Here is a 23,160-nt window from a genome sequence, read left to right on the forward strand (position 1 = left end):
AATTCCCAGCATTTCCATGTCTAATCAAGAACCATAAAACTTTTGCCACATGTTCTTCATTTCCATCTCATTTCTTCACCCTAAAATGAACACATGCCAAAGACAGAGGAAAAACGAGTAATGTTTGTCAGTACACCCCCAAACAGGAACCACAGCTGTCCATTAAATACAGTGATCATTTCCAGCATACAAATCAATTTTCCCTGCAGTAGGGGATGTGGTGAATAATGACTGGGTTGTTTAAGAAAGCATAACTGATTTGGGATGAAGGTTCCTGCCACTCTGACATTTTCATAGTATAATTTATTGGACGCAGCATATAAAGCTGTGGTAACCAGGTCTTGCTGCCAGGTTTAACTGTGGGGAATAGCCTGAAAAGACCACATCACAGCAACAGCAGATCTTTCCTTGGTAAAAGGCACTTGAACTTCCAGAGACCTTACTATGTTCAGTGATATGGCACTCAAGGATTTCCTCAACTGGAGTCTCCTGACATGGCTTCTGCTTCTTCGCTTTTGCCTGTGCCAAGATGAATACATGGAGGTGAGCAGAAGATCTAGTAATCCGGTGGCCAAAGTATTGCAAAGCCGCCATCAGACTGGCCACAAAGGTTCCAGCAGCAGGGAATTGTTGAGACAGCGAAGTCGACTTGTTGAGTGGACGGTTGAGGATGATGATGGTAATAGCCCTTCTACTGACCCCAATGCCTTGAAACCAGAGGTAGATGATGTAGCACAGACTACCTCAAACAGAGTCCAGGTACTCTGAATTAATCTTCTAAGACAACATTTAGAAAGTCATTAACTGTTTGTTTTTCTGCTTAAAACAATCAAGCACTCCTTCAGAGAAAAGGAGTTCGTTTCGGTTGTACCCTGATACTGTGGCTGTGTTATTTGTTGATTTCTTTGTTGAATTAAGCTAAAATGGAACTAGATTGTTATAGCAGAGCACCAGAGCATCATTTGCTATAGAAGTAGGTTTTGGGGTGGGTTTTGTTTTTGTTTTTTGCATGCAATCAGTTGCTTTGATACTTGTTTTCTCATTTATTGCATTAGGATAAGCATTCAATTCAAATCATGTTGATGTTCAAGTCACATTGTGTGCATGGGACTGACAGTGTAGTAAATATGATTAGATTTGCAGAGAAAAGACACAATCCAGCTAAAGTTAAGCACTTTTAAGCACTACTAAAGTCAATGGGACTGTCTTAGTTTTGGATAGATCTTACCCTTATGGTAAAATGGGATCAAATTTTGTTAATACTGCTACAAACATTTGAGTTATAATGATGTGTACGTCAAATAAAATGTTATATATGGATGAAAGATCATATAAATACTGTGGAATGTACAAGTTTTTCTCTCCTTTATAATTTTATAAATGCATTTTATATGCAATATATGATTGAGACAGGTTTTTAAATATATATACACATATACTTTGAACTTAGCAGGGTTTACTTCTGAATAGAATGTCATTGTAAGTGATAAAAAGGGGGGGGGGATAGTGTTAGACTGTTGATCGTAGAAAGGAATGAATGCTGTTGATCTTACTGTATTGGTTCTGTAACTGAGTAAACTCAGGAATCTCTCCCTAACTCAGTTGGTTTATAAATCCAGGGGTAGCCGTGTTGGCCATATAGCAAAGTACAATAACATCCAAAATCCACAAAACAATGATATCATTATAGAGGGGAAATGCACAAAATACATGTATCAAGCTTTTGAAGCTCCACAGGCTTCTTCATCAGACAAGATGTTAAAAATCATGCAGGAGGGGGGAAAAATATGATGATGTCAGGCACAGCCTGCATTTTGTCAAGATGCTATTGGTATTAGCTTAGAGTTTGATGAATTTGCTGTTGCGTTTCATTTTTATTATAAACCTGAAGCTCTTCTAATATGATTAATGTGTCTAAAATTAATTTAAATCCACAAATAGATGAATATAAATAATTATGAACAAAACATATTGAGATATTAGTTATGTCTCCAAACGATTAATTAATTAGAAAAATTGTACTTGACTATAAGTTGAGAAATTTATGCCCTGAAATTGACTCTAAGAACTTTATCGCATTGGCCCTGGAACGGGCCTGTAGCATCCCAAAACAGAACGTTCTGGGGACGGGAGGTGGTGGGAAACGCATTTTACTGCTCAGTGAGAACACTGCCGCCGCCGCCAAGCATCCCCATCCTGTTCTGGATGTGTTCCTCAGGGAGAGATTTCTGGGAATGCTTCTCAAGCGTTCTCAAAAATTACCCCCTCAAATGCCTGTACTGGAGCCACTCACTCACAAATCATAAGATTGCGAGTTCAGTACCAGCAAAAGAGCTCAAGCTTGACTCAGGCTTGCATCCTTCCATAGGTTGCTAAAGGGAGTACCCAGATTGTTGGGGGCAATTTAGTTTACACTTTGTAAACCACTTAGGGAGTGCTTAAAGGCACTGATAAGCAATATAGAAATGTACTTGCTATTATCCATGGATCATATCAAAATCCAGGATTTTGACCCTGAAACCTTCCTTCGACTTATACATGAGGTCAACTTGTATATGAGTATATATTGTAATCTGCTTTTCAGTTTTAAAAATCCTTAAATGAGAGAACATTTAGGTGTAAAAACAGAGTTTAACAAAATAAAAAATCAACAATAGTGATTAAATAGATAATAATAATATCATCCTGTGGTAGAAATTAAAATACATTCATCCCTTCCACTTTGCAGGGGATCTGTTCTGGACTCCCCCCGCCCCCCCCTGAATCACAAAAATGGCTGATACTGGGGTCCCATTAATTTCAATGACTGCACACGACTGTGCGCGGTCTTGCATGGGTGCCATGGGCACAAGCACCATTTTGTTCCTTCCCCACTTGCCATCCATCAGTAATCAAGAACACAGATCCCAAGCACACAAATAAGGAGGGACAACTGTATATCATTTCAGATATCCTAGTATTGTTTTAAAAAATTTTAAATTAAAATTGTGCCCTAAAAAAGAAATTATAAGCTTCTTTCATCTGCTTGATGTCAGCTACTACAGAGTTGCAAAAACTTTGATATGTACTGAGTTGTTGTTGTTGTGTGCCTTCAACTCATTTCTTTCATATGGTGACCCTGAAGTGACCCTACTTTGAGGATTTCTTGACAAGATTTGTTCAGAGGGGATTTGCCTTGGCCATGTTCTGAGGATGAGAGGCATTTTTGTTATAGATGTCTGGGCAGCATACAAGTGCAATCAATGCAAACCAGTTAAAATAATTAAAATCAAATAAAATAACTTAAATGAACTAAAATCATATGCTGGAATTCTACACAGCCATTGTGTACTATGTAGCACCCCCCAGAATGGTGTAGTGGCTTAAGAGTTGGTCTATGGGTTTGATTCCCTGATCGGCCATGAAAGCCACTGGCCACTTGGGCAAGTCATATGCTCTCAGCCTCAAGGGAAGACAATGGCAAATCTCCACCTCTGAACAAATCTTGCCAAGAAAACTCTATGATAGGTTTGTCTTAGGGTCACCTTGGATACAGACAACAACAACAGCACCCTACATCCCACTTACCGCTAGTCAGTTCTCCTGGCAATCGAGAAGCAGCTGCCTCACATTCGGCATGACAGGCAGAAAAAGGAACCATTACAAATAACCCTTGCACTGGAGAACATCAGGCAACTGCTTCCTGATCAATAGCAGAATGGACCTCCATTGATAGCAACAGCTGCTTAATGATAAGGGAGGATTTAGGAGACTTTCATGGTCTCTACGTAGTCCTTAAACTAGGAGCTGTGTGAGGATTGTGAACAGATAGCAACTGTGAATGTGGAACTGTCGGATATGTGTTCACAATTGCCCAACAGGATTCTGGCCATTTTAAATGCAATTAACAAGTTGAAATAGGTTTAAAAGGTTAAAAGTAGTTTAAAACCATGCACATTAGCATTTTGAGTTACATCACCAAGGCCCAAGGATGTTAATAAATAGCCATATTTTTATGTAGTGCCTAAATTAAACCAGTGTTGGTGCCAACTGGCCCTCCAAGAAGAGGATATGCCACAATTGGGTGCCATGGTTGAGGAGGCCCTTAGCAAGTTTCTCGTTTTCTATCAGATGCTTTTGTCATATATTTTGTTGAGAAAAGTGCCAATTTAAATGCACTTGTGGTGTTCAGCAGCCACATGATTATCATGCACTGTGCCAAACTAACTGTAAACAAATTCAAAATGTTGGTTAAACACACCTTAAAAGTGAAGCAGACTTATTGAATGCATGACTCCTGTGGCCTGGCATGGAGGCACTGGAGGATGATGTGTCCAGGTGCTGGTAGGAAGGAGCCAAATGTATGCTGAACAGTTTCACAGAACTCCTTCGCTCAGTATAGGTGCCTCACTTTTGAAGTGGGCTTAGGGCTCAGACTGGGAGATGAAGCATAGCTATGACATCATAGGTATGTGTGCCATGAAAGAGCTCGGCCATAGTTTATGTACAATGAACTATTGGTATTCCCAATTAGATGGGACCTACTAAATCTGTAGCTACTCTAGGTGGGATACACAGTAGGCTTCATTGTCCTGTACCAGTCTTGGGAATTTATCCCATGAAGAAAAAAAGCAGAAGTTAATCCAGATAGTAGTGCCTTTCTATGTGCCTAGCGTCATACGATAAGCGGTGCTGAACAGCTACTATCTGGCTGAACTTCCACTTTCGTTCTTCATGCGAAAAGCTCCACAGAATAGGATCCGGAGCAACGGATTCAAACTATGGGAAAAGAAATTCCACCTCAAAATTAGGAAGAACTTTCTGACAGTGAGAGCTGTACAACAGTGGAATAGGCTGCCTCAGAGAGTGGTAGAGTCTCCTTCTTTGGAGTTTTAAAACAGAGGTTGGATGGCCATCGGTCGGGGATGCTTTCATTATGTGTTCCTGTCTGGTAGAATGGGATGGCCCTTGGACGGGATGGCCCTTGAGGTCTCTTCCAACTCTCTTAGTGTTGGAGCCAGTTTCAGAGGGAAAGGTTGGCCCCAAGATGGGGCAGAATCAAATGGATCACTCAAGAAACAGATGAAGGATGATGCGGAGGTGACAGTAGTAGTTGTCCAGTGCTATTTTCTTCTGTTGGAAGATAGAAGTGTGTTCCATGTGGCTTGCCTTGCATTCCCAACTCCAAGGTCCTCTGTATTTAACACAAATCAATTTTTAACACAAGTAATTGAGAACCAGCATGGTGTAGTGGTTTGAGCATTAGACTACAACTCTGGAAACCAGGGTTTGATTCCCAGCTTGGCCACAAAACCCACTGGGTGACCTTGGGCAAGTCACATGCTCTCAGCCTCCAGGGAAGGCAATGGCAAACTGCCTCTGAGCAATTCTTGCCGAGAAAACCCCAAGATAGGTTTGCCTTAGGGTCGCCATAAATTGGGAATGATTTGAAGGCACACAATGAGAATGAAATTATTAAAAAAAAAACATTCATAGTAGGTTTCGTCTAAAAATTGTTAATTCTTCACAAATATTCATTCATTCTTCAAAAATATTGGTTATATATATGTAAGTTGATGGAAATCTAATTGCTCAGTTCATTGACTAATCAACTCACACGATTAAGTAATCTTTTATTTGTGACATTACAACTTTTTACGGTGGGGCTGCATAGACTGGGCAGGTAGCAAACATAGAATAGGGACTCTATTGCATGGGGTTTAAACCCCATCTTACCTTTCCCAAATCCAGTGCTAATTTGGGAGGAAGCTGGGTATTATCACACAGAAATCACTGCCGAATCACTTCCGACTTCTAAAAATGGCCGCCGAAGTGGCTTACAGGACCCGGGCTGCACCCGGGATGGACCCGGGCAGTGATTCAGCAGAAATTTTTGTGTTTAAACCTTGTTTGTGCATAAACTGGGCACAGCCATTTGAGTTCAAAGGGTTTCATAAAAAGCCATGTTTTAATTTGGTGCAGAAATGAAGAAAATATGCTTCATGGTGCCATCAACAAAAGGCCCTATTATTCATTATCAGCTAGCAAACCAGAGAACTAGGTTCTAGAAAAACAAAACTATCGTCTTGCCATTTGGCACAACAGAATACCATGAATATGACAATATAAATGCAGAGATTTATGCCATATATTAATTTCTTACTCATGCTTCTTTTGAATTCTGTGATTACAGACTACACAAAGTGGACCTCAAATCCCACCTGAATGTGGCTGCCGGGGAGATTTTGGACTTCGGGGTTATCAAGGTCCTCCAGGTCCTCCAGGCCCTGCTGGAATGCCAGGTAAAAATAATAATAATAATTTCACTGTATAATTAATATTTCAGGGTATGAAATGGCCTGGACCCTCAGGCCATCCTATTTAGGGCAAATGATAGTTGGCTACTTTGGAAAGTCTCTTCCAACCACTGAAAACCTTGCTTGCATGGCTCCTATAAACTGTAATTTTTCCAGTGTCTGGCCTTCCCAGACTCTTACAATGCTGCCATAAGTGGCCATAACAACTTGAAGACTGAGAACCATGGTGCCTCTAATTCTGCCTTTTCCCCTTTTCCATGCCTTTGATTCATAACTCCTACACCAAGTACTTGCTGGGTCAAAGCTTTCTAGTATGCCATGTCTTCATGCTAACAGGTATGCATTTCTGGTCCTGATACTTCTGGTTTAGGGTGCATCTACACTGTAGAAATAATGCCATTTCTCACCACTTTGAAGTGGATGAAACATATGGAATCCTGGGATTTGTAGTTTTATAAGGTCTTTGCCAAAGAATGCTGTGCCTAACAAAACTACAAACTCCAAGATTGTATAGGATGGAATCATGGCAGTTAAAGTGGTGTCAAACTGCATTGTTTCTACAGTGTGGCTGTACTCTTTAAGACACATCATTTAAGTAGCAACCAAGTCCTTTCTTGGTTATTTAATTGTTCTTCTCTTTCTATTCCCCTGTGAGCCGCTGGAAGAAACAGTGATTTGAAGGCCCTGTCCATACAGCTCAGTAGATTTTCTTTAGCTTTTTGTCACTATTCTAATAATAACTTTTTCCAGTAATAAAAAGGATGACATAGCTGTATAAAGTGCTTTCATAAGCAGCTTTGGGTGGCAAAAATGTACAAATAGTATGGTTGTTTTGGCAAAAGTCCTAGGTGATGAATACAGTTTATTACTGGAATAACCACCAAACCTTTCATTCTATAAAAGGCTTCTTTTAAAGTATGGTATAAGATTTTAGTCATCAGCACAGCAATGACCATTAAGACCTGTCATGCATTGTGTGGGTGTCTGTCTGTATCTGAAAGTATCTGAAATTATGAGGGATTAGGCAACTAAAGAAAAAATGGTATAGTACTGTGGTCCACCAGTTCCCATTTGATCTTGGAAGCTAAGCAGGGCCAGGACTGATTAGTACTTGGATATGATACTTCCAAGGAATAAAAGATGCTGTAGGTTATATTTAGAGGAAGGCAATGGAAAACTGCCTCTGAGTATTCCTAGCCTAACACATAGTAACATTAGTCTATAAAAATGTTATTTTAAAAATGACTGAAAATGATTTGTTCAATTTGACCTCTTAATTTAGAAATATGGTGTGATTTTTTTCAGGCAATTACCTACTTTCCAAAATATGCAGCTGAATTAAATCTGTTTCTAGTTTGATGGATCAACTCTACACATATTCAGTATGCATCTCAATGTAAAGACTAACAACCTGGTTCAGGTTTGTTAGGAATAATTTAATGAAGTCACAACTACATTAATCACAATGCATTAGCAGTTTCTTCAGACGTGGATTAGTGGATAATTGTATTCCAGCACTTGTAGTATCCCACTTATTTCCTGAACATAGCAATGCAGTTGAAAACAAATCTGGATTTCAGAACCAAACCATCCTTTCACAGACCTCTATGGAGGTATGAGAACTTGGGACAAGTGCAAAAATGAAATTAACTATGGTGTGATAATTCAGTCTGCAACACTGGCTGAGGCCTCATGAACTTTATAGAGCATAATTCTGAAGGTTTGGAATACTTCCAGATTAGAAGCAAGGGAATTCAACCATAGCCATGTAAGGATAATTACCATGATAATTGTTTTATATTTGGTAGTGAAAACAGTTTTATTTCTTGTGAGGCCATTAGCAGGTGGCCTATGTGGGAATTTTTTCTTTGATACTGAGGGGCTTGACAGACTGGCCGTTAAGGCCGGCTTGGGGGCAGAGTCGGGGCATGGCATCCACATGACACACCGCGACTGTGCCCTCAGGCTGGTGTGATGCCATGCGCCACTCCACATGGCACACTGTGTCATGGCGTTCCTCTTTCAGTGCGTCTACATGACGCTGTGCCAAAGGAACGCGGAAAAGCTGTGCGCCGGTGGCTATGGTGCCTTTTCCGGGGCACAAAAAAGGAGCCACTTTTTACGGCTCCTTTTTGCACTGCGGAAAAGAGAGATCAGGGCCCCAGCGTGCTGTTGCCATGGCCTTGATCTGGCGCAGATAGAGCCGGCTGCAGGCCGCCCCTTAGGCCAATCAGTTTTACTTGTTGTCTTATATTCCCTTTCCCAAAGACCCTAAAAAACTGGTAGGAAAAGTAAAATCACATACAGCCCTTCATGAATATTTTTGTGGCCTTCACTAGGATTGCCATACCCCCTTGATAGAGAGGTTCCCCCATATTTTAGGCATGTCATCCAGTGCTCATTTAGGGGCTGTACAGATTGCCCCAAGGGGCAGCCTGCAGCCACCTCTATCAGCACTGGATCAGGGCCATGGCAACCACATGCTGTGGCCCTGGTTTCTTGTTTCCGTGGTGCAAAAAAGGGGCTGCAAAAAGCAGCCGGTGCACAGCTTTTCCATGCTCCTTTGGCGCTGTGTCGTGGAGACGCAGTGCCAGAGGAGCTCCATGACATTGCACACTGTGTGGAGCAGAGCACAACATCACACTGGCCTAGTGGCGGAGTTAGGGCATACATTATATGGATGCTATGCCTCGACTCCACCTCCAGGCTAGTCTTAATGGCCAGTCTGTCGAGCCCCTTAGACCATCACTTGGTCTGGATTCCAAGTTTTCATTTTTTAAATAGTAATTCTCCAGTCCTTGTAGAAATTATGGGGCAAAATATGGAGTGCAAATGCATGGGCAGGATACAATGGCCCAATCCCATCATATTCTGCTTGCAAGTCTAGCCCATTCCACCATCACCCAGCACTTACCTGGTCCAGTGTGGTGATGAGGGTTTGTTCAGACACCTGCCTGCCATCACACTATGAAGCCACCATCATCACTGCCAACTGTTTCTCCTTGCAGGTCCCTGCCATAGCCTATAAGGGCAGAAATGGGGCACCTGACCCAACCCAAGTGGCCAGGCATCCCCTTCCAACATCACAGGTCATAACTGGGGCCTGCAAGGAGAATGGCAGTGTCTTAGCATAATGTTGGGGAGCCTTATGCCAACCCTGTCGTGAGGTTTTCTTGGAAATATTTATCCAGAGGAGGTTTTGTCATTGTTTTCCTCAAAGGCTGACAGAGTGTGATTTATCCAAGGTCACCCAGTGAGTTTTCACAGTTAAGCAGGGATTGGAATCCTCATCTCCTGGAATCCAATATTACAATTGAAAATTATATGTGAGCCCTATTATAAATTAGTGTGATCGGAGGAGAATTAGAAATTGTAGACCATGGAAGATGAAGCTGGATGGGGCTGTCCCTTTAAACCTGACTTCGATGATCAACTCGTTCCTTGATTGTTTTAAGGAAACCATGGAAACAATGGAAATAATGGAGCACCAGGTACGGAAGGTGCAAAAGGTGACAAAGGAGACAAGGGAGACTTGGGACCCAGAGGAGAGCGGGGCCATCATGGACCCAAAGGAGAGAAGGGTTATCCTGGCATCCCACCAGAACTTCAGGTAAAAGCCTCATCATTTTTTAACAGGGAGGGCCCCTCAATCAAGGAGCCATAATATAATTATTAAATATGCCTATAAATTCAAAAGTGAGAATGCAGTCTAATTCCATTGTCATGTGGGCCGTCCTATTCTCTAGACCAGCTGCAGGAAAACATGAAGTTTGTGAGATCTAGATTGACATTTTGTTTGTTAGCCTCAACTAGAATAGACCCATTCAATCAACTGTAGAGTGGTGAGTCAATTCATAGGTAAATCTAATGGATTCAATGAATGAAAAGACTCCGCCCTCCATAACTGCCATCCACCGGCCTGAGAGGAAGGAGACTCCACTCTCCATAACTGCCATCTGCTGGCCTGAGAGGGAGTTCGCCAGGCAAGTCCAGCTCCATCAGGGCTAGCCTGGAAGAAGGAAGAGCCCCCCCTCCAATCCATTTGCCTTGGTCCAGGCGTCAGAGTGAGTGAAGAACCACTGGACCTCATCCCCTTTCCCTCCACCATTCCCTTCTCCTTTTGTTTCGTGTCTTTTAGATTGTAAGCCTGAGGGCAGGGAACTGTCTGATTAAAAATAATTGTAAGCCGCCCTGAGAGCCATTAGGTCTGAAGGGCGGGATATCAATACCTAAATAAATAAATAAATAAATAAATAAATAAATAAATAAATAAAAGCAGTGCTAAAATAGCTCTTTATTTGTGGAATAATGATGTGATTTTGGCAATGTCGCACGATGTTGCTTGATAATCTTCAAGCAATTGCGAGATAGTGACAGGAGCATCCCGCTATGCTCCCATCACTTTTCACTCTGTGAAAGAGTCCAATAAAAGATAGGATTTCCCTTTCAATTTTATTCCCTGCAAGGGAAAGAAAAACTGCAAAGTTTGTAGCTAGGGTTGCCATAAGTCAGGAGCTCCAAACCGGGACAAATGTAGGGCAACATTTTCAAATGTAGGACACATTTTTATAAAAATGGAGGACGCGCAAAAAATTGAGAGTTTTTTAAAAATGTTAATATAAATGCATGTTATTTAGGCATGATCAAAATGGAGGACATTTTGACATTATTCCTAGACAGATGGCAGAAATGTACTTGCCCTCGGGTTCAACTGTACTTCTCAGAAGTGTGTACTTGGGCAAGGGACTGTGGTTTTTCTTCACTGGGCATGAGCTTGTAAAAATCACAGCAAGTTACATTGGCCGTGCCTCAGAGGCTTGTTGATATCAATATCACCATCATCATCATCATCATCACTATAATTGTCCAGGAAAGGCAGACTTGTTAGCATTCAAAGTGCCATAAATACACAGAAAATGCACTTGCATATATTTAATAATAAAAAATAATGGGGAAAAAATAAAAAACAAGGCAGGGGTGTATATATTTCATAATAAAAATTAATGTAATAAAATAAAAAACAAGCAATAATAAAAATTAATAAAATAAAACAAAAACAAGCAATAATAAAAATTAAAGAAATAAAAAAATAAAAAGCAATAATAAAAATCAATAAAATTAAATAAATAAGTATTTTATATTTTTAAAAATAATTTAAAAACCCCAAAATACCAAGGCAGACCTAATGGCCACTGACTCAGCTTTCCTCCTCCTCCTCCTCCTCCTCCTCTGGCCCAATTCTGCCCTGGCCTTCAGGCACCCTTCCTCCGGCTCCTTCCTCCTCCTCCTGCTTAGGCTGGTTGGCGCGCGCGCGCGGAGGGAAGCGGGGCAGGCGCGCGCGCGCACACAGAAGGAAGCAGGGCAGGCGCGCGCACTGCCGCTGGCCCCTGCTGAGGCCTGAGTGGCGCGCGCCGAGGAGCCCGTCCTCTTTGGCCAGCTGGCCAATGGCTGGCTGGCCAAAGCAAGGGACGAGCTCCTGTTTTGGAGCCCCGTGCACGCGCGCGCGTGGGTGGACAAGCCCTGACGCGGTGGCGGCGGCGCTTCTGCCGCCGAGGAGGAGGAGGAAGGCGGAGCCGGAGGAGGAGGTGGGTTGGCACTGCCCAGCCCACCAAGAAGAGGAGGAGGAGGAGGTGGGTTGGCGTTGCAGCCAGCCGTATTAGCAGCAGCGGCTATGGCCGCAGGAGGAGCAGACCCCGAACCGGGAACAAGGCATGGGGGGCCCCCAAACCGGGCCGGGACCGTTAGGGACCCCCCAAAAGCGTGATTGTCACGGGGGCCGCCGGGTTATGGCATCCCTACTTGTAGCTGATGGAACTGTCTTCATTGGAGGAAGCAGGCACCAAGCTACTTAATAGGCAGAGACAGTTCCAATTAATCATCTGCAATTCCACTTTGTCACCTGCTTTTAAAATGTCCTCCTTCTCCCACTTTCCCCCTTTGTCTACTGCTTACTCCAATAGCTCCAAACTGAGTTCAAATTGCAAAAGCATTTTTGCAGTCAGTTAACTCAGCAGAAGAGAGAGGAGAGGAGGAACCAGAATCCTGCCCTTTCCAATATACTCAGGCTTTAGTAAACTGCTGCAGCCTCACCTAGTTTGTGCGTTCTCTCTTAATAACACTTGCCATTTTAAGCAAACTCTGATGTTGCTTGGCTACATGTATCCTGGTTTTCATGCATGGAATGTGCAAAGAGGAAATAGAGTAGACAAGAGAGAAACTCCCTGAAGGCCCTTGCTAACTTCTTTATCATTACAGCCCCCTGTAGGCACATGCACTATTCTGCAAAGCATTGTTGTACCTTTCTGAACCTCCAATAGTTCCCCTGCTCATTTTTGGATTGGGTGCATTATATATTCTCTTCTCTGATGCAGTGTTTTCCAACAAGGTTCTTTTTTTCTCACAGAAGGAAAGGGAAGAGACAGATAAGAAAGAAAGGTGATGAGACTCAGTGAATGAAGCTTCATTTGGGGACCAAAAGACACTGGAACCTTTTTTTTAGCGAGAATCATGCAGTCTTCATTGTGTTACTTAGTCTACCATCAGAGTAGACAAAAATTATTCTAAATTTTCTAGGAGAATGAAAGCAGTAGACATCTTTATTGTTTCTTTCATTTCACAAACAAAAGACTGAGCATGTTCCCTTTAACCATTGTTTCTGATATACACAATCTTTGCTTGTTGATTTATTGTCAGAATCCAACCATTCATATCAAACTTGTGGTGCCATATTTTTCCCAACGCCATCCAAATTGTTTCAAGTATTGATTTACCACGTTGTTTACTAACATCTAGTGCTGCAATTGCTGAATTCTGTCAGCTCTGAATTAACTACAGTACTACTGAATCCCTTGAGGCAGAAAAGTACATGGTGAACTCCTTGGAGAGGTCTATTGCTCAAGTCCTCCATAGATGTCTCAGTAGCACCTGCCCATACATTGCCGTGGTCATTATTTTGACACTGAAAAACAAAAGCAAAACAAATCCTTCAGTGAACCTGGAAAAATTTCCCTCTACCCTTGCAGTAAGTCCACAGAAGCTTGATGACATTAATAAGCATTCCCATTTTTACAAATCTACTCAGAACTGATGGCAGCCTTCTCAGTTTCACCATATTTAACCATCAATGTGATAACAATAATTGTTATTCTCTTTTAAAAATCCCTGCTGAAATTAGCAATGCTACTATCTTCCTGCCCCATTGCTTCCTGTCCCTCTTTGTAGCAAAATGAAATATTTCTGGACTACCTGATGAGGTGATGAGAAAACTTTCACTGTGACATTCCAAACAATGTGCAAACAACAAAGAGTCTTATGTCACTTTAGAGACTAACAAGTTTTAATGACCTCACCTTTCATGAATACTAGCTCACTTCACCAGATGCATGAGTATGTGCTATCCATGCAAGCTTATGGCAAATTAAATCTGTTTGATCTCACTCCAATTTCTAACCCAGAGTAGGTCTGTTGAATCAAAGAAGTTTACATATGTGCTGACTTCTCATTCTGCTGATATTCTTATGGGTCTATGCTAGTTTGGGTTAGGAATTTGATTTAGGACTTAGTCTTGAAGGTACCACAAAACTCTTTGTTGGTTTTGATGCCACAGACTAACACATCTACCTCCCTGGAAACTTCTAATAAAAATTAATGGTGGCACGAGAAGGATATGTGCAGATGCAGCTGTGGTGAGAGCATATTATCCTACATGTGCTCTCTTGATCCCGGTCCCTCCTGGCTGACCGCCCAGGGTGGTGATGCTGTAACATCATTATTGCAACGCATAATTAATGCATCATTCAGGGAGAGTAAATTTCCATCTGGTTTAAATTTAGCAACAGTTAAACCGTTGCTCAAAAAACCCTCCCTGGATCCCCTGGTGAGAAATATCTATAGACTGGTCTCATTATTGCCATTTTTAGGTAAGGTGATCGAGAGGGTGGTTGCCTTCCAACTCCAAGCAGTCTTGGATGAACTCTATTATCTGGACCCATTTCAAACAGGCTTCAGATCGGGATTTGGAGTTGAGACTGCCATGGTCGCCTTAGTCGATGATCTCCGTCTGGGCATCGACAGGGGAAGTGTGACCTTGTTGGTGCTATTGGACATCTCAGCGGCTTTCGATACCATTGACCATGGTATCCTTCTGGAACACCTGAGGGAGTTGGGTATCGGGGGCACTGCGCTCCAGTGGTTCTGTTCCTACCTCTTGGGAAGATTTCAGATGGTGCAGTTGGGGGACACTTGCTCCTCTAAGAGGGAACTAACATCTGGGGTCCCTCAGGGAGCTATTTTGTCCCCCACTTTGTTTAACATTTACATGAAACCGCTGTGAGAGATCATCCGGAGACACAGGGCGCGGTGTTATCAGTACGCTGATGACACCCAAATATGCTTCTCTGTGCCTCCGACTGCTGCAGTGTCTAAGGATGGCGTCTCTCCTCTGAAATGCCTGCCTGGAGTCGGTAATGGGCTGGATGAGGGAAAACAAACTCAGTTTGAATCCAGAGAAAATGGAAGTACTGGTGCTAGGTCCCCCAGGCCCGGGGAAGGAAATTTATCCACCTGTCCTGAATGGGGTCACACTTCCCCTGAAGGACGAAGTTCGCAGTCTAGGAGTACTTCTGGACTCGTCCCTGCAATTGACTTCTCAAGTAAATGCGACGGTCAGAAGTGCTTGCTATCAGCTTTGGTTGATACGCCAGCTGTGACCCTACCTGGGCCAAAGGGACCTTGAAACTGTGGTACACACTCTGGTAACCTCTCGTTTAGATTTCTGTAATGCGCTCTACATGGGGCAACCCTTGTACCAAGCCCGGAAGCTTCAGTTAGTACAAAACATGGCAGCCAGACTGGTCACCGGCGCATCCACGTTTGACCCCATAACACCTATTCTGAAAAATCTTCACTGGCTGCCCATTTGCTTCCGAGCGCAATACAAGGTGTTGGTTATTACCTATAAAGCCCTACATGGCTTGGGCCCGAGTTACTTGAGGGACCGCATCTCCCCATATAATCCGCCCCACACACTCAGAACATCCGGGAAGAATCTGTTGGAGATTCCATCTTCCAAATATGTCTCCACATCCCAGACGGCTTTTTCAGTGGCGGCCCCGCAGATTTGGAACAGTCTCCCCGAGGAGCTCCGTCTCATGACCCCCCTAGAAACATTTAAAAAGAGGCTTAAAACCTTTCTTTTTTGCCAAGTCTTCCTCCCCGAGGAATGAAGTTGAGTGCTCTTGATGCCATCGATTCTCTGCCTTACCCTATGAATGATTGTATTTGTATAATTGTTTTATTTGTTTTTATCTATTTTTATGAGATATTTTTAATAGTTTTATAGTCTGTAAACCGTTTTGATCCTGGGAAAAATGGTATACAAATAAAAATTATTATTATTATTATTATTATTATTATTATTATTATTATTATTACAACATTCCAAAGTATTGTCTTCCTCTTCACGCAGGATCTAAATAATGTGTAGTTACCACCAAGTAGGCCCGGTACTATTATAATATATTTTAAAGGTTCTTTCCCCCTAGTTGTCTGAGACCACTATATAGGGTTGCCAGATCTCAGGGTCTGGCCCTGAGTCTACAGTTTTTGTGTGTCATCTCCAAGTGGAATACAAGGGCATAAATTCTCCAGTTTTCGGGGATCAGCACCAAGCTAAAGGAAAGGCCTGTGTGTGAATCTCCAGCTCAGCTCAGAGCAGCACTTTGCCCTCATTCACAACAATTCATTGATTTGTTGCTGAAACTTCCAAACATTCTCCAGGGAAGTCTACACATTGTCTTAGCTTCTGCCTTCCCTCCAAGTTGTGGTGCCAAGATTCAACCTCCACTCTGCTCTGCATCCACTTTCTGTCTGGAAGCAAATAGCCTAGCTTAAATGTTCCTTATCCTATCTCCCTAAGGAAGTGAGAAGGATAGTCCCCTCATTTCACCTTGATTAGTCAAAAGGCCAGACTTTAGTAAAGACTTCTATCTTAATTTCCAAACAGGAAAATATGTTCTCTCCTCCACTCCCTCCTTTCTGTTTGAATGATACGCTGTGGCAACTGTGGTTGGTACTTAATGCATAATGCTCAGAGCTATCAACAGGGGTCTTCCTTAGGTCTCAGGTTTTGGCCCATAAATCTCAGGATCTGGGATGATTCTAAACTGGCAACCCTAGTACTATACCAGGACATACTAGGTGGAAGAACCTGAACAAATAATATTCAGACATTTGCATACCATATTATAGCACTAAGCAGTCTATATAACTAGCACTTGACTCTTTCACAGGAATAATCTTCACTTTTAGTAAACTCAGTACCCAGCCAGGACTTGACAAAAGACATTGAAACAGAGCCTTGGTAAAAGAAGAAGATAATAATATGCCAAGTATAGGAGTTTTGATTTAAATTTAAGAATCTGTGAGTGACTGTCATCTCCTGTGGAGTATTCTAGTTGCGCCACTTCAAGCAACTTTCTAGAAAACCTGAAATAGTGCATGTTATTCTAGCCACATTAAAGTATTATTAACCTTCGTCAGTGATACTCCTGGCCCAAATCCACATAATGGCCCTTTCTGGAATCAGTATGATTGTTCATTTATGATAGATTAATAAGATATACCGAAGAACAAAAACTTGTTAGTATGTGATGCATGGATGGGCAGAATTAAAAGTCTGTAAGTTGACTGAACTGGAGAAAGGAACCAATTTGAATACTATGGATGTTTTATTGATAAGAACAAAGTAAAATGCTTGTGAAAGGGCGTTAAACTTTTATGTTAACTAGTACATTTCCAAACCCTCTGTACTTGATCTACGAAAAAGAAATGGTGAAAAATCTGATGCTATGCTGGTAGAACTGCTACATTTAAACACTGAAAGAGCACTTTTGAATTTGTATGCTAAATTAGGTTTCCCCTATCTGGGGAATGATGACTAAACTACAAGGCTTTTAAACAGAGTTGTTTAAACAGATATTTATGCTTTACTATGACTAAATGTAACCAGAAAGGTGGAAATGTATTCAATTTAGGATTTATATTCCAGATAACCATACATGGAATTAGGCTGCAGTTATTCCCCCCCCCAAAAAAAAAAAAAAGAATAGGAAAGGTTGCCCTCTATGCTTATTGTATAGACTAAACATTTTTGAAAGTTATTTATGTGATAATGTGACACATACGTGCCTTGTTTTCATTCCATTTCACACTTTTGCAGCGTGCTAGAGGTAGTTTGGTTAAAGAATTGAGAATATATGGTAGGCACACTGTAAAAGGAGATGAAAACAGGCCCTTTTATTTGAGAAGTATAATGAACAGTGTTTGCTAAGACTTTCTACACTTAGACAAGAATTTCGAAGGTTTTACTTCTTGATTTCCCTTATCCAGGTTAAATATAGCAGTTCAATTAAATTTATTTCAGAGGTGTATTTTTGCTTAATAACCATAGCTAAAGCATTAGACACATCAACATAATGTTTTTCTAGCTTCCCCAGAATGAGCCTTACAGAATTATCTTAAAGATTTACCAAACAGTGTAAGCCTGAATGCAGAGGTACAAACCAGTGAGTAGGGGATGCTGCTAAATCTTATTAAATTAAGTAAAAATAATGTGAGGTGAGTCACTAGTGTCAAGGATTATGTGTCTGTTCCACACTAAAAATATTTTTAAAAGTGTGCCCACAAAAGCTGAATTCTGCAAACCCATGTGCAATGTCTTATGCAATGAAGCCCCATCCCAAAGCTAGCTCAATCCTATTCATGGGAAGTAAATCCCACATTCTTAGGAAGTAAATAAGTGTGCATAGGAATGCAGCTTTCTTATAATGGCCTTATAATGTTATAATGTTGTTATAATTTTGCACATAGTTCCAAAGGCTTAAGACAGAGACCTTTTTTGGAAAGGAGAATGCTGAAGCATAAAATAAGTCCCATTTCTTCATCCAGTTTTCTGTAGCATAATGGAGGCTGAGAAAACATTGGCCTGTTACAGACTGCCAAAATAAAGCTGCTTTGGGCCTTGTTGGAGGTATGCTATTTTAAATGATGCATGGGTCCTAAGAGTCCGGAAGTGGCGCCAAAGCCACACTACATTCCTAAGCACTGGAGAACAGCTTTGGTTCAGCTTCCGGATTCTTCTGATGCATGCATCATTTAAACAGCATACCTCCAAAGAGACCCGAAGCAGCTTTATTTTGGCAGTCTGTAACAGGCCCTAATTTCCTCTGAACTATTCAGTGGCTTAAATGGTATTTATTGATGTGAAGATTTCTGTAAGGAGCCAGTCATTACAGTGGTCCTTGTGTTGAAGTGCAACCTCCGACAGAGATGTTTATCCTTCCAATGTGCATCTATATATTTTCTTTCTGTACATGAAGAGGTCTCTGTCCATATGTAAATCAATGAGTCTTATGTCACTGGAGTCTGCTGAGAGCTGGCCCATATCCTAAAAGTACATCGATAGGAAATTAAAGCAAACATACCTCAGAACATACTGGAGAGGAAGCCTGTATGGAATGAACAGTTCCAAATATGTCTAGTAATTTGTCATTTTCCAACTTGCTACTTCCTGCTGTCTAATCATGAACTGTATTTTTATAGGTTGCATTCATGGCTTCAATGGCAACACACTTCAGTAACCAGAACAGTGGAATAATCTTCAGCAGCGTGGAAACCAATGTGGGCAATTTTTTTGATGTAATGACTGGCCGATTTGGAGCGCCAGTGAATGGTAAGTACAAAGAAAAACACAGTTGTGCATAGAAAACAAAACAAAGCCATTAGCTTGGAAAATGAAGGAATATCTGCATTACACAGATAAACAGTTTCATACCTGTTTCAGTGTCATCTTAAGGGATACTAGGCTTGTAGTTTGCTAGAAAATCTACTAGAGGGCTCTTGTCTACTCCCCTGAAATACAATTTAGGTACCTATCCCTGACTGCCTGTCTAAATTACAGCATTAAAACTGATTTCATTCTCAAAGCTGCTCTTCTTGGAGTACCTTGGGAATTGTAGTAGAGGAGAGTAAATGACAGCAATGGATCAAAAACTTTGGTCTTCCATGTATTTTGGTTTTCAACATCCAGACTCCCCAGTCAGCTTGATCAATGCTTAGGGATTCTGGAAGGTGAAGCCCCAGATCCATAGAGCACCAATGAGGACCGCTGGACAAGGCTTCTCTAGAAGAAAATTCTAAGTGTCTCAGCAAACTGTAAATCCCAGGATTTTGTAGGCTGGAGACATGGCAGTTAAAGTGGTACAAAATGGATACAACTGTGTAGTGCAGATACACTCCCAACTTTTACAAAGTAGCTGTTTGTTAACTTTTAAGAATTAATTTCTTGCCATTATTTGTGATTAAAATAATAGAATGCAACTAGTAAATTGCTTTGAAGATGCCTTAAAAAAAATCAAAATACAAAAATGACCAAATTCCCGCCCCCCACTCCCGAGCAAAAAGATTTGCCAAAAGCAGCATTATTCTTTGCACTAAAAGAGGCGGGGAGAAGAAATATTGCCAATTCTTACATTACTTTAAAAAAATATCACTGCCTGTCTCCACCACTACAAAAGTAATGCATTACAGGTAACTGTTCCTTGTAACACATTATTTCCAAGCTCTGGAAAAAGTCTTTGCCTCACAACCTGGCTTTTTGGGCTGGCTTCTTCCTGCTCAGAGTCTTGGACTGGCATCATGTTTCATCTCAGATATGAGCCAGAGGGCCTCTTTATCGGTTTTTCCTCCCTGAGGCCATAAAGAGGAATTCTCAGAAGTTCTTATAAAATTGTAGGATAGGTTCATGAATTTGTTAATGAAATGTTTCTTGGTAAGCCCTTTTGCAATTGTGATTCAGGCTGCAAACTGAAGGGAGGCTTACATAGATTTTAACTAGAATTGTCCTATCTCAGTAACCTTTTGGCACAATTTAATCAGCCGAATGTTCCTTTTTCAGGAGTGTATTTCTTCACTTTCAATATGATGAAGCATGAGGATGTGGAAGAAGTGTATGTTTACTTAATGCACAACGGCAATACAGTTTTCAGCTTATACAGGTGTGTTGACTGACATGGGTGAACCTTTTACATTTACAAAAATAAAAATAAAGTTTGGAAAGAGACTATACCTCAGTGGCAGGGCATGTACATCGCAGCAAACAGACCTTGGTTCAATCCCTATCATTGCAGGTTTAAGAAACGAATCAGGTGACAAGTGATGTGAGGAGTCTGGCTGTTAACCAGAATATACTGTAGAGGAGTGTGATAAATGGAACAACAGTCTAATTTAGTGTAAAACATTATCTTTAAGGCCAACATACCACAAAGGTACTAGATCCTATCTGATCCTTGAAGTTAAGCAGGGTCAGCTCTGGTTAGTACTTGGATGGAAGACCACCAAAGAATACCAGATGCTATAGGTTATATTTCAGAGGAAGGAACTGGCAAAACCACCTATGAAATTAATAAGGTTGCCCTAAATTGACTGGCGATTTGAAGGCAGGCATGGATACATACATTATCTTTAAATGTGGTTGACTGACACTGGAACTATCCATTGCTAGTGAGTTTATTCTGCCAAAACCCCAACCTCGTGTTTCCATGTTGCAAACCTAAATGTATCTGGGAAGAGTGATCTGTAAGTGAGAACAGGCAGAGAAAATGGGTGCTTAACCTTTCCTATATCTTTGAACTATATCCCAATTGCTCCTCTGTTGTTCCATTTTTCCATCTGCTTTAAAAATAGCCTAGTTTCTCTCCCCTCCCATTTCCCCACTTTATCTTCACCTTAATTCCATTGCTGAAAACTGAGTTCAAAGTGCAAAAGTAGTTTCTGCTCAGCAGGATGGAGACTGGTGGAATATTGCCATTCCCAGTGGTCTCAGGCAAAAACAAACTGCTGCAGCCTCTCCTACATTGCATGCACTTCTTGGTTAATAACTTTCCCCATCTTGACCACACTCTGAGGTTGTTTGATCACACGAGTCCCAGTTTTCAACTTTAAAATATTGAAGGGTGTTTTTTCTCCGATTCACTACTTTCCCCATAACCTCCTCATTGTTTCATTAGGATATTTTTCATTGGGAACTATTTGTTCAGTTTAAAACTGAAATTAGAAACAGAAAGTTGATTTTTGTCAATTCTTTATTCTTAGCTATGAATCAAAAGGAAAAACAGACTCGTCAAGCAACAGTGCAGTACTCAAACTTGCCAAGGGAGATGAAGTTTGGCTGCGGATGGGTAATGGGGCACTACATGGAGATCACCAGCGCTTTTCCACCTTTGCAGGATTTCTTCTTTTTGAAGCCAAATAGATAAACACTTTAGAGTAGATATTGCTGGGTTTTGTTTTTTTTTACTCCTGTTTTTGGGACAACATGGTAATAAACTAAAACTGCAGGTCCTTTACAGATACCAGTACTATGGGGGTCTGTGGAGTATGATAAAACAAGTGAGGCCTGAATGTATATATCACTTTGAATCACCTTATCTTGATCTAGTCTTCATAATTCCTGAGCAGAGTTCTTGAATAGTTTTACTAAGATTCTTTTCCAGAAAAGCTAAGAGTATGATGGTTATAGTCTATTTGTCCCAGCATATAAATTGTTTTGTTCATAAAGATTTCTTGCAGAAACAGGTTCACTGCAACTGCTGGATAAAATCATGTCGGGAGCTTCATATATACTCTGGAGAATGTTCATTCTTTAAAAAGAACAAAACAGATGCACACCCAATCTTGCAGTCATTCAGCATTCGATTCAACACAAGAATGTGCTGATGGAAGCTACTTCTGCAAATAAATAAGCCTTGCTTAACTGAAGCAAGCCTATCTAGGACCAGTCTTTTAACTGTCAGATTTTTCCTTTGCACTTGCTCATTATAAATATACTATGGCTCTTTAGGTAAGCCCAATAATTGTTAAATGTATTGCTAACCTGAGTATGAAGCTTCAGTTTACTCTAATAATAAATGATAAAGTCTTTTAGTTCCTACTAATGTACTCTACAACTACATTAAGTTGAACTGGGAAGATTAATCCTACATTGGTACTGAAAAAGTCTGTGGTACAGCAACCACCACTTCCCCAGTCCTTCTGCCATTTGCCAAGAGGAGGACACACTACTTTCTAGGCATAAACTAGTCAAAATAAAACCCCAGACTTCATAGCATTGTGGTTATAAGTGTATGTCATTTTTAAACTGTAGGCTTGTTTAAGTTGTATCAGATAAGAGCTTAATGTTTTAAATATAATAGGAAAATTTTGGCATGCTTTAAAAAAACCATAGAAGCAATATTGTTAATTCCTGTTAATATTATTTCTGACTCTAGTCCTCAGCGATATGAAATCTTTTTGCATTTGTTGTTATGATTCTGTTTTGTAAACTGAACCTTAATTAATTAAAGGTCTTTTTGGATAAGCGTCATGGATAATACTGCACACACAAAATTCAACTAAGAAAGTCTACAGATTTAGCTTTTGTTGGACTTTTCATAATATTCTAGTAGCAGAAGCGAAATTAGAAAGACTTTGAGTTTCATACACAGAAAGACATAAAGAACTTTGGAGAAAGACTGAAGGGGTGGCAGGAGGGAAGATTTCCACTGCAACCTAAGAGAAAAAGAAAAAAAAATGACTTCAATCAATATATAATTACATTATTTTGCTGCTAGCAGCAGGAACAGAAGGTGTTTTCAGACATACCATACTATGAGAAATGGCCAGAATTTGGGAAACGTACTTTCTGGGTTGTTGTTGTGGGTTGTTGTGTGCCTTCACATCATTTCTGACTGATGGCAGAGCTAAGAGGAACCTATCACAGGGTTTTATTGGCAAAAGTTTTTCAGAGGGGTTTGTTTTGCCTTTCTCT

General features: G+C 41.0%; 1 protein-coding gene across 2 annotated transcripts; it reads left to right on the forward strand.

Moving 5' to 3' along the window:
• Positions 1–392: 392 nt before the first annotated feature.
• C1QTNF3 (C1q and TNF related 3) lies at positions 393–21,612 on the forward strand. 2 transcript variants are annotated; one of them, XM_089513340.1, is made up of 6 exons: positions 393–759; positions 6,173–6,281; positions 9,752–9,906; positions 18,897–19,026; positions 20,251–20,350; positions 21,447–21,612. In XM_089513340.1, the coding sequence occupies exons 1-6, from the start codon at positions 445–447 to the stop codon at positions 21,604–21,606; spliced, it is 969 nt and encodes a 322-aa protein (XP_089369466.1). In that variant the 5' UTR covers positions 393–444; the 3' UTR covers positions 21,607–21,612. The 2 variants fall into 2 exon arrangements, with proteins under 2 accessions (XP_089369466.1, XP_089369475.1); XM_089513349.1 differs by having other exon boundaries at positions 393–543.
• The last annotated feature ends 1,548 nt before the right edge of the window (positions 21,613–23,160 follow it).

The sequence above is a fragment of the Sceloporus occidentalis genome, unplaced genomic scaffold (genome assembly GCF_023333645.1).
Source record: "Sceloporus occidentalis isolate IW3139 unplaced genomic scaffold, rSceOcc1.0.p SCAF_1, whole genome shotgun sequence".
Lineage (NCBI taxonomy): Eukaryota > Metazoa > Chordata > Lepidosauria > Squamata > Phrynosomatidae > Sceloporus > Sceloporus occidentalis.

What these genes read in the sequence shown, in the direction of transcription:
- C1QTNF3 (XM_089513340.1), top strand. Translation starts at nt 445, where the DNA reads ATGTTCAGTGATATGGCACTCAAGGATTTCCTCAACTGGAGTCTCCTG. An exon ending in AGGCCCTGCTGGAATGCCAG is followed by an intron (nt 6,282 to 9,751) that starts GTAAAAATAATA and finishes GATTGTTTTAAG; the next exon opens with GAAACCATGGAAACAATGGA. An exon ending in ACAGTTTTCAGCTTATACAG is followed by an intron (nt 20,351 to 21,446) that starts GTGTGTTGACTG and finishes CTTTATTCTTAG; the next exon opens with CTATGAATCAAAAGGAAAAA.